Source organism: Carlito syrichta, unplaced genomic scaffold (genome assembly GCF_000164805.1).
Source record: "Carlito syrichta isolate Samal-C Ts95f unplaced genomic scaffold, Tarsius_syrichta-2.0.1 Scaffold39610, whole genome shotgun sequence".
Taxonomy (NCBI): Eukaryota; Metazoa; Chordata; class Mammalia; order Primates; family Tarsiidae; genus Carlito; species Carlito syrichta.
Window position 1 is genome coordinate 541,367 of NW_006983706.1, and position 12,257 is coordinate 553,623.

At 40.5% G+C, this 12,257-nt stretch overlaps 1 protein-coding gene across 2 annotated transcripts in view; it reads right to left on the minus strand.

Moving 5' to 3' along the window:
- Nucleotides 1–12,257, minus strand: part of RAPGEF5 (Rap guanine nucleotide exchange factor 5) — a 192,144-nt gene that overhangs the window by 104,985 nt on the left and 74,902 nt on the right. For both annotated transcript variants that reach the window (XM_021719215.1, XM_008047898.1), the window contains exon 7: nt 5,400–5,473. In XM_021719215.1, the coding sequence (XP_021574890.1) occupies nt 5,400–5,473 (74 nt within the window). The remainder of the gene's footprint in view (nt 1–5,399; nt 5,474–12,257) is intronic.

Genomic DNA, 12,257 nt, shown 5'->3' on the forward strand with positions numbered 1-12,257 from the left:
TGGGGGGGTGGATAGGCGTTGGGGGTGTTAGACTGGGAAGGAAAATGTCTATTCAACATTAAAGTGGAGTTGCTGGGTTGGAAGTCTGGAGGTTCAGGGGAGAGAAATTCAGGCTGGAGATATGAATTCAGGAGTCCTCAGAATATAGATGGTAATCCTCTGGTTTTACCAACAGAATAGTTAAAACCAGGAGTTGAGTCCAACATTTAGATACTGGGAAGATGAGTAATAATCAGAAAAAGAGACTGAGGAGGAGTGCCTCCAGGAAGAGAATTCAAGAGGAGTAAAAAGGGTATACAAGAGGAGAGAGCAAAAAACTCCACACAGTGCTGCGGAAATATCAAACAAGATAGGTTCAAAATAACAGACACTGACTTAGATTACACCAACTGCTTTTTGAGGTGTTAAGAACAAATACTATATTAGCCCAGGTTCACAGAGAGTGGGAGACAATTGCTCTGAGGAGTTATGGGACAAGGAGGGGCACAGGCTAAAGAAAGATGTTGAAGAGAGTTTTACTTGCTCATTTACTCGAGGATGAGGGGTCTTCCAGGATATTTATCTTTATTAGAAACCAGTCAGTAGAGGAAGTCAGTAACACAGGAGGGAGAAGGGGACATTTTCAAGAGAGGTATTCTTGGAGGATAAAGATCTACCCTCAGACAGAAATTGGAATAGAAACTTTCATCTACTGGAACAGGAGAGGTGGTGAAGGACAGGGATAAACACGCAGGTAGCTTAGTATACTTAGGTGGTGGGAACATGTGGAAATTCTCTTCTGAAGTCTTCAATTTCCCAGAAGAATAAGAAGTGAAGTTAGTAGCTGAGAGTGGGAACTATGGGGAGAAGATGCGGAGGTCTGAGGAAAGAAGGTCATCTTGGCGGTAAGCACTGGCAGACTTTTTTTTTGTGAAGAGCCAGAGAGTAAATATTCTAGGCTTTGTGGGCCAAGGGTCTCTGTCAAAACTACCCAACTCTGCAGTTTTTGCCCCAAAGCAGCAAGAAATAATATGCAATTAGATGAGTACAGCTATGGTCCAATGACACTTTATTTACAAAAACAGGCAGTGGGCTGTGGCTTGTCAACTCCTGGCCTAAGAGAAAAGGAAAGTGGGTAAGGGAATTAGAGTAAGATTGTCAGACATTACTAAAAACCCATGTGGTTATATTTTTAGGTCCTTTTATCACCCTCGCCTTCCTCCTTAGGGCATATTTCTGTCAGGATTTTAATGGAGCCCATAAACTGAGACAATGCTAGATATATGGGCTGACCATGAAGACTCTCCTAATCAATATTAAAGAGAGTAAAAGATTTTCAATGATGTTATGTATATCCTCCTTTAGACTACGAAGGCAAGGAAACTGGGGCAATTTCCACTTACAAATGATTAACATTTCATAAGTGTTGTGACACTTAAAGAAATATGTTTCTGTTATCTAGAAAATTCCTTTATGTCAACCACCAAGGATTTCTTCTCTTTCATACCATGTCATCCACACAGTGTTTAATATACCTGTCCTGCTAGAGGAGAGAGGACGCTAATGACCCTCCAAGTCAGGGACTGCCTTTGGGGTTTATTCAGTGGAGTGATGGACAAGCCTGACCTCTCTCTGCTTCCAGGCAGGACCCTCCTGCATAACAGAGGGCGTGTGTGAGGCCCAGGCAGAGGTAGGACACTAGTGAGATACTGTGGCGCTAAAACTGACTCAGCAAACTAACCAGCAGACCTTTTCCCTCTTCTCACCAGCACAAGCTCCAAAGCAACTCTATGGAGCTCCCAGAGGCTTTCCTTCTGTTTGTAGGAGATATATATATATATATTTCAACCGATAATAGCATCATCAATACAAGTCTAGGGTTAAGCAGAGAAACTATAAGAGGTCTTGGTTAATTAATTTATGTTTTTGGTTTCCATGTGAACATGATTTTTTAAGGAATGCTTAACATTTTGCATATCATATTATTGAAATCCTGAATCTAAACTTTTCTGTCAGGAGGAAACATTTTTATTAGAACCAGATACTTGAGTATACAAGTCAAATACGATTTTTAAATGCAAAATGTGTTTTTTTAATGGACTTCAGACAAAAGTAATTACTTTGGATTTACTTTACATTTTATAATTAAAGAAGGACTATTACCATCTTGATTTTCTAGTTTTCACAGTTTCTAGATGCATTTTCACAAGATAATCAATCTTGTAGCACTCCTTACATAACAACTATCAAGAAAGACTTTCAGGGAGAGTTGTGGATGTTTCTTCATTCCTGGGAGAACTCGAAGCCCATGCATCCTAGATGCTTCTAAAGCAGTGCTATTTGGATGTCCCACGCTGAACCAGATGTTCTCTGAGAGTCCCTTTCACAGCTCTATAATTTAGTGATTTAATTTTTTAAAAAACCCATGAATTTATTAATATATTTTGGGAGCTTTATTATGGCAGGAGCAGCAAGACAACTAATAGCCCCTGACTTAGACTTTCACATTCTTGGCCTATTTAATTATAAACAGTTTGCCTAATGCTGCTAGACCAGAAGAAAAAAGATTAATGTATAACACTCAGAAGAGTTATTTAAGAGCCTTATTTCAAGGTCTGTTTGAAAACAAACAAACAAAAACCTCTGTAATGTATGATTAAAGCTATTTATATGATTTTCAACATTTGAGAAATGTTATGAATGTAAATGAAAAGCCTGTTTCCTTAACCAATGGAGCCATAAAAATGCTGGGTCTGTCCCCTCAGTGGTAGAATGAATGAAGTGTGGACAAGATTCCCTTAGGAAAGGCCACAGAGATGACAAATGAGCATCTCACGATGACAAAAGTATAGCTCTACATATGAGAACACTTTCTGCATTATCTACACTTTAAAAATTACTTTTTCTAAAACACCTAGGTAAGACATCGTTCAAAAATTGCCTATCAAGGGAAGGGAAACCAAGAAGAAAGAGTCCATCTGTCATAAAGGCACTATTGCAATAATAGAATACTGTTCAATACAAATTCAGGATGTTTGGATAAATTCTACTGATGCCTACATAAACATTCATTTCATTAAAAATTAAAGTCTGAATAGAAATCCAAAGATTTTTCTTTTGCTATTTTAAGTAGAAAATATAATTGACAGAATAAAAAAACACTGACGGGTTGAAATGGATATTATATTATATTATTCAACAGTGTATATCTAGTGAGAATTCTTTTCCAGAAAACCTCAGAAGACAGTTCATGGTCAAAATAATAATTTTAGGGCAGCAAGTATTCATTTTTTCAAATTTCCTCAGGGAAAGAAAGAAAACTATGAGCTCCCCCTGTTTAGGATAGAAAAATAAATCCCTTGATAATTGGGGAAAGAACTATGAAGCATCCACAGTGAGATATGCATATAATAGAAAATGTGATGGTCAAGGCAGGTTTACTAATCCCCATGGTGTCACTAGTTTGGGCCACAGACACCATGCTGTGGCATCAAGGAGCCTTAGAAGTCATTCAGTGACACCTAGCCCCGCACTGTCCAGGGACGCGCATTTCTCTGGCCCTCCTCCTCTGTGGAGTTGCCTGTGTTCATACACTGTTGGCCTGGAAGGGCCCTGCCTATACAAACATTAGGTGATACTGCATTCGTCCAGAGCACGCTGGGTGCAGGGAAGGAGGCAGGAATCACAGTTACATGGAACTTACATTTGTTATTTCCCTCAAGTACTTTCTTGATCTATTATACTTCGAAAACCATCCCTTCTGATTAAACTCAAAACACAGTATTAAAATTCACATAATTAATAAAGACAATCATTCATTTCACATACTTGGTTCCTTGAACTTTCAGATGGAAGCAAGTTTTATCTTGTTTTGACTTGAGAGAAATGGCAACACAGACTTGTATACATGATTGACCACACTGCTAAGTAAAGCAGCAAAGTTAAAAAGGAATAAAGAAGTAAAATAGGAGAGTGAGCAAACTCTAATAAGTTCCGACATAAAATATTTAATAGAATCACCTGTTTTCTATACAAGCCATAAGTTCTTTCTTTATATTTTTATATTTATTTATTTATTTATTTATGCTTTTGAGTTGGAGTCTCACTCTGTCGCCCAAACTGGAGTGCAGTGGCCGCTCCCAGCCACCGCAGCCTCGCCTGCTGGGCTCCAGCGATCCTTCCGCCTCAGTCTTCCAAGTAGCCGTAATTACAGGCATGCGCTGCCATGCCTGGCTGATTTTGGGATTTATTGTAGAGATGAGGTCTTGCTGCCCAGGCGGGTCTCGAACCCGCGGGCTCAGGCAATCCACTCACCTCACCCAAAGGTGCGGGATTACAGGCTGAGCCACTGAGCCCGGCTTCTTTCTTTATATTTTTTAAAGTTACACTTTGGCTCCTGAAAAATTAACTAGCAACTATTCAGCAAGTAATCTGCATAATTAATTATTATGAACACAATCTGTTCCTGACTGAATGATCAATTCATTGGTTTCGGGACTTTAATCCAATAGATGTATGGGTATGTAACTGTTGCTGAATAAAATCACACACACAAAAAAAGGTTTGTGTATTCTCTTGAGAAATAAAGTTGCATTCAAACAGACTTCTGGTCACAGAATAAGTTCAAGACAAACAAAAAATGACAGCACTTTACTTTTAAAAACACTTGTCCCACTAATAATTTAAGAATGTAAGAAACACTGGAGAAAGTAGTGAGTACACCGAGTTAGGGAATTCCTGAGCAGCTCTGCTTGGAAGCCGGAAGTCTAATTGCAATATGAACTTGTAGACTCCAGCATTTTCAATATTGCCACAGCAAAACCATGTGAAATTATTAAAACATTACAATATGTGTCCAACCTTGACTGAAAAAACGAATGTGATCATTCTGACCAGAATCAACAGATTTGGAACTTACCGGTGAAGTACAATGGGTCAACCAGGCCAAGTAAGAATGTTTAAATGTTCCACTGTTACATACAGGTAACAGGTGTCCAAGGTTCTTATGTCACAATAGTACTTGGAGGTAGGGTATTACCAAAGCATATCCATGCTGTGATTTAGCTATGGGGATGAGTACGAACCTCTGGTAGGTCGGTGCTGCCAGTCTGCTCATTCCCCTCTGCCTTCTTCAGGGCAAGGTCTGCTCTAGGGGCAGCCTCCAGGGTTCTTCACTCATTTTCCTTGCTATCTCTGGGAAGCGGAGTGTGTCCACCTGTTCCTTCCCCATGAATCGAATTATAAATGTAACTAGCAATTTAAGAGCCCCTCTCGACAAATACCTTAATATCAAAGCTAAGCACTTTATTCCCGGTAATATGACTATTTCAACACAAAAGGTAAAACGTGCATCATTTATGAGCACCTATTTCACCAAGTCAGAAGAGTACAGTGAGGGGCTCCCACAAGATTGATCATACCTGAGAATCTGGGATGCCGTCGGCTTCTGTTACGGTTACATGTTTGTCATTGTTTTCTTCATCTTGCTCAAGTGCTTTTAAAAAACAAGAAAAACACTATTCAACAAATGTAGCATCATAAGAAAAATGTTTCAGACAATTTTATTTTGGATAGCAATCTGGCAGGAAAAATAATGTTAGGAAGATTTATAAAATGTAAATACTGGCACAGTTTTTTGTTATTTGAATGAAAAGTTAACTAATAGCACTGGGTACTTTTCACATATCTCATCTTATTGAGTCAATGGCAGTGAGAAAATTTCATCTTAATTCTCCTCTTCACCTAAACCCATGCAGACATCATCCTATCAATACTGTACTTTATCAAAAGGGAAGCTGGGGTATAGATGGAGACTTCTATTTATCTCACGTGAGAGCAGTCATATTTTTTAAAAACACAATTTTTGGCTAGGCTCGGTAGCTCAGTCTATAATCCCAGCACTTTGGGAGGTCAAGGCAAGTGGATTGCCTGAGCCCGTGGGTTCGAGACCAGCCTGAGCAACTTGGCAAGATCTCGTCTCTACAATAAATAATAATAATAATAATAAAACAATAGCCGGGCGTGGTAGCACACGCCTGTAGTTCCGCCTGTTTGGAAGGTTGAGGCAGAAGGATCACCAGAGTCTAGTAGGTCCACACTGGGGTGGCCATGAATGTGCGTGCTACTGCACTCCAGCCTGGGCGACGGAATGAGATGCCAACTCAAAATAAAACAAAACAACAACAAAAACATAGTTTTCACGTTGGCAGTTTAAATGCCCTATAATATTAAAGGAAGCACAGTATTTTGTATCTGGGTTGCTCAGTGCATTGTTACCATAAAACACCAAAACTGTAGAATCTTTTTATTTTTATTTTTTTGATTTGGGGTCTCACTCTGTCACGCAGGTTGGAGTGCAGTGGGACGATCATAGCTCACTATAGCCTCGACCTTCTGGGCTTTGGCGATCTTTCCACCTTAGTCTCCCAAGTAGCTGGGACTACACGTACACACCACCATCCCTGGCTAATTTTTAAAAATTTTTGAAGATACAAGATATTGCTATATTGCCTAGGCTGGTCTCAAACTCCTGGGCTCAAGCAATCTTTCTGCCTCAGCCTCCTAAAGTGCTGGGATTACAGGCATGAGCCACCGTGCCCAGCCTACTGTGGAGTCTTGAGTCCACCTCTCCCTCCCTGAGAATCTGCCCATCCAAACCCTTATTACCCTTACCTCACTGGTACAACATCTCACCCAAGCTTCTGGCTCTAGTCTCTCCATAATCCAATCCTGCTACTAAAATAACCAAGCTAAAAAAATATAAGAAACAAGTGCCAGGCTTTGACCCCTGTACTGCTTATTTTCTTAATTCTGAAGTTCTCCTGCTCCTCACTGAAGGGCTTCCTTGAACACTCTCGAGCTTCCTCCGAATCTTCAAGTCCGCATGGAGATACCTGACACCAAAATGCATTTTACATAACTCTGATCCAAACATCAAAATTAGACTACTTTTCTCTTTATACAACCTGCTCTTTCACTCGAAATAATATTTATTGAGCACCTACTGCGTCTATAAGCAGAAGATAGTACTGGCCTGGGGAAAGCAGAGATCATGACCATTTCAGATTTCAGCCTAAGAACCTGGGTACCTACCAAAGGATTTTAAATTGGGAACTGCATGCTTTGATGTATATTTTTAAAAGTTAGTTGGCTTCTTTGTGCCGAACTTGAGAGAAGCAAGAGGAGAAACAGGGAGGCCAATTTGGTGACCACTGCTGTTGTCTCGCAGAGAGATAACAACGGCCACACCATGGAGGTGGCAATGAACAGGAGAAACGTGGACGACTGCAGGTGTATATTTTACATAAAATGGACACGACTTGCCAATGAATTGAAAGTGGGGGGAGAAAAGGAAGGGAGATGAGGGAGAAGAAGCAGTCAAAGATGGCTCCTAGGTAGCATAAGTTTTTCCTTGTATCCATCACAGCATTTATTTTTTCGCTCTCTCCATCCAAAGCAGGCCAAACATAGCAGCCCAACTGGCAGTGAGGTCCCGCTCTACTTCGGGATTCGGCTTGCATTGTTTTGTGTACTTTTAAATACTGTGCTCTCTGCTCTGTGCTTTTTAAAATATCATTTCATGTACCTTTTGCGGTTGTATGCCTTTCATGCCTACTGTGTGGTGCTCACCACGGGGCCCACCTACAGTGCCGTGCATACAGCAGGACTCTGTAAATGCTGACTGGGACGAACAATTCATGCCCAAGTGGCCAGAATGGCACTACTTGACTATACCTACTTATATAATAAGCGACTTCTTTGGTAACTATTTATGAAAGAAGAAGGGAGGGAAATTCTTCTGTTAAACTCCCTGGATAACGAGGATAACTCCCACCAGCTGAGCACTTAAAGACAAGGTAGGAATAGCTGAAGTGGGTAGATGCCGATCTCCTATTTTCAGGAAAAAAAAAAAGGTCCATTCACTCTTGTTCAAAGGGGGTCCCCTGTTGCTACTGTTGCCCGGTTAGGAGGAAACTTAAGAACAAAGAAAAACACTGGTGTTTTCTCTGAAAAACTTGAGGCGAGAATACAAAGGGAAAAATAAAACATAGAATAACATCCTAAATTCCTCTTGAAAGTGCAGTGGGCTGTAGAAGTCAGGAACTCCAGTTAACTAATTTAGGTAACATAAAAAGTCTTTCCTCACCCTAGAAATGGGAGTCATCTTCTTGGAAGGCAAGCTGATACGTCGATGCAGGAACTTCACATGAAGAGCAGCCATATTTGGCACTGAATTTGTACTTTATTTGACTTTTTGCTCTTCACAGTTTTAATTCTGATAAAAACGAAGCAATTTAAATTTTGGAATATTTTAACCTGCTGAATTCATGTTTTTGTTTTTAAAACAACAACGTTCTAGGGTATAAGCATTTTTTTCCTTATCTTGTTATACCAGGACATGGAACATACAGGACAATGAAGAATAATTTCAGAGGGTTAACACTATTTTTAAGATTCAGGTATAGTTCTTCTTCTTCTTCTTCTTCTTTTTTTGTTTTTGAGTCGGAGTCTCACTCTGTCACCCAGGCTGCAGTGCAGTAGAATGCTCACAGCCACCGCAGCCTCAACCTGCTAGGCTCAGGCGCTCCTTCTGCCTCAGCCTTCAAAGTAGCTGGGACTATAGGCATGTGCCACCATGCCTGGCTAATTTTTTAATCTATTGTAGAGACGAAATCTCGCCAAGTTGCCCAGGCTGGTGTCAAACCCCTGGGATCAGGCAATCCTCTCTCGGCCTCCCAAAGTGATGGGATTACAGGCTTAAGCCACTGTGCCTGGCCAGGCATAATTCTTAATGCTCAGAAATGGAATTAGAGGAGAAATGGATGAGTATAAAAACCAACTTGGAATAAAATGTCAGTCCTGTGTTTGTAGCTTATCGTCAACAACAATGCTACATTCCCTGTCATCTATTTGAAGATCTTAACAGCAGTATACTGAAATTAACAGAGTGAGAATTAGAAAGACAACAAGGTAAGGGACTTGGCAGAGGTAACTCAGCAATCTATCTCAATCTCAAAAGTTATTTTGAATCCAACTTCAACCCCTTGATGGTGAAGAGAAGAATGTTCTCTTGCAACGCATGATTTTCTTGGAAATACTGAAAAATTCTAATTCTAAGGGTGCTTTTTAGCCAGTGGTTCACATATACCACTTGGGAACAAAAACATATTTATCCTAGACTTTCAAGAATATATGATTAGCCCATGAAGTCACATGCATGAAACCTAGAGTTATCTCTAAAGGAGTACTCTATTGATACTTTAATGCATAGGTTAATGACAAGGAATAAATAAGGGGACAATTGCTTGCTTCATGGCAGGCTCATGTGGCAGAAGGAGGAAACAGTTACTTAGATTTGGGGGTTTAATTTTTCTTTTATCTGATCAGAATAAGGATAAGTTGGGGAAATTTTCCTACAAAAATATTGATTCTGGGAGAGTTCCCTCCAGTGAAACTCGTACACTGGAATGACAGCTTCTGGCATGGAGGGAGGCTAGGAGCCTCACTTTCTGCCAACACAAACCATCTCCTTATCTCTCAATACAGGGAGTCTAAAAGCAAGCAAAGGCCTTTGAAAATAATTTTCCATAACAAAAGATACAAGTACAAAATCTAAAGCATAGACTCTGAATAGTGAACATTAGAGCCCACATGAGAACTAGGAATATCTATGGATTAATTAACACTAATTAACATAGAGTACCCAGTTTAAATGTATTGATTTGCAAATTAGCCAAGAGGGATTGTTGACAGCCTCCAAGGATTTTAGGGCTTGTCCTGAAACCACTTTCTTGTTGCCTTGGGTCCAATAACAGATTTTCTCTCCCCAAGACTTGCTAGGATAAGTGTTAAACTCTGCCAGCAACTCTATTATTCATATCACTTAAATGCAAAATGAATTGATGTCCTTTCAAAATGATGCTTCTTTAGTTTCCGCTGATCAATTTTGTAAAGGTAAGAGTCACACTAACAGAAAACATTAAACACACAATGACTGTCATGCACTAGATAACTATAGTTGAGAACATTCTTTAAAAGTCACCCAACCTTTTTTTTTTTAATGTACAAATCAAAAATTTAACTACAAGAGAAGTTCAGCATTTCAAGTCTCAATGTGAAAAATCTAAAAATACAGTTAAGAAAAATAATGTGTTGGTTACTTTACCAATAATTAAGGTTTCGGCAATATATTAATCTTCCACCTATGCAGCCTTTTTATAGAGAGAAAGCTCTTTCATAAAGGGTCTCCTCTGATGTTCAACCTGAAGAGCTGGGCAGATGACATCAGCCCCATTTTATAAATGAGGAAACAGAGACAAGTGAGGTGAAGTACCCTGTCCTAGCCCTCACATATAAAACATATGTATCAGTGGCAGTTCATTTTTGTCTTAGTCAAGGATGGAGCAACACAGTGTTGGTCAAGAAGTACATCAGCAGATCAGCTCCTGTGACTCCTGACCCAAGGCTTTTCATTTCTTTTTCTTTTTAATGAAATAGAATGCATTATTATAGAAAGAATGGAGTGGGGGGGAATTAAGGTCAAAATGCACTGCAGCTAGTCAAGTATTTTTCACAAACGTGAATGAGAAGTACACTGGGCTGGAATCTTTATATGTTCTGTGGGTTGTAGACATTAAAGTATTAGAAAAACAACATCGTGTTTCCAGGCCACAGGAGGTAGAGCCCAGTTCCTCATTATCTAAATAATCAGCTGTTTTTTGTACCAACCTGGACATGGTCATAATATTTACTTTCGGAGGTCCCTCATCAACACTCCCTTGACATTCAGCAAGGAGTACATTCACTGTGAGGTGGCGTGGAAGCAAGCTTGCAGGGAGAAATGCTTTAAAAGTTTATTTATTTATTTATTTTGAGTCGGAATCTCATTCTGTCACCCAGGCTGGAGTGCAGTGAAATACTCATGGCCACTGCAACCTCGACCTGCTGAGCTCAAGCAATTCTTCTGCCTCAGCCTCCCAAGTAGCTGGGACTACAGGCACACACTACCACGCCCTGCTAATTTTTTGATTTGTTGTAGAGATGAGGTCTCACCTCATTGAGTTGCCCATGCTCGACTCAAACCCCTGGGCTCAGGCAATCCTCTTACCTCCACCTCCCAAAGTACTGGGATTACAGGCATGTGAGCCACCACGCCCAGCCAGAAAACTTATTCATTTTTGTTATCAATATATATTAACAAATGCTTAAATCTCTTCTAGTCTTTAAAAAGTAAGAGAAGGCCAAGAATGATAGCTGTCGCCTATAATCCCAGCACTTAGGGAGGCTGAAGTAAGAGAACTGCCTGAGCCCACGGGTTCGAGACCAGCCTGGGCAACTTGGTCTACATGTCTACAATAAATCAAAAAATTAGCCGGACATGCTAGCACATGCCTGTAGTTCCAGCTACTTGGAAGGCTGAGGCGGAAGGATTGCCTGAGCCCAGCAGGTCAAGGTTACGGTGGCCGTGAGTATGCCACTGCACTCCAGCCTGGGCAACAGAGTGAGACTCTGACTCAAAAAAAAAAAAAAAGTAAGAGAAATGATAGTTGAAACCCTTTACCTCATCACTGTATTTGTGTGTGTGTGTGTGTGTGTGTGTGTGTGTGTGTGTGTGTGTGTGTGTGTGAGGGAGAGAGAGAGAGAGAGAGAGAAAGAAAACTGGAAAAAAAGGGGTCAGTATTTACAATCAAGTCACTCCACATGGCATTATAATCTGCCCATCCAGTGCCATCGAAATTGTCTTTGAATGCTGACCAATGACTGCACATTTCTGTCCCAGCAGTTTTTTTCTCAGCCCTGATCTGTCCAGCCTGTCAGCTGAACCTGAGACTGTTGACTTAAAACTGTCTTTCCAGTGTCCTTATCATCCTTGAACCCTCTAAAAATGCAAGTTTTCTCCAGGCTTTCTCTCTCTTTGCCTCCTTCTTTGGTGATCTTATCTGCTCCCAGGGTTTCAACTTTCACTGCTATGCACATTATTCCCAATCTATGTCTCCATCTCTGCCCTCTTCTTTGAGTTCCAGGCCCACATTTCCAGTTACAAGTTGAATATTTTTATTCCACAGACCAGAACATATCTGCCACATAGAAGTTGCTGGGAAAGGTGTCATGGGCACACTCTGCCTCAAGAAAGAGTACGATCTATTGAACAGGGCGTGAGGACACACAGGTCTAGAATCCCAGGCCCCTTCCTTCTCCTGGGGAAGGGTCTGTACTTTCATCTAGATCATCACCAAGTACCAAAGCCGGAAACGTCAGGCACTGTACAGTCTTCCTTG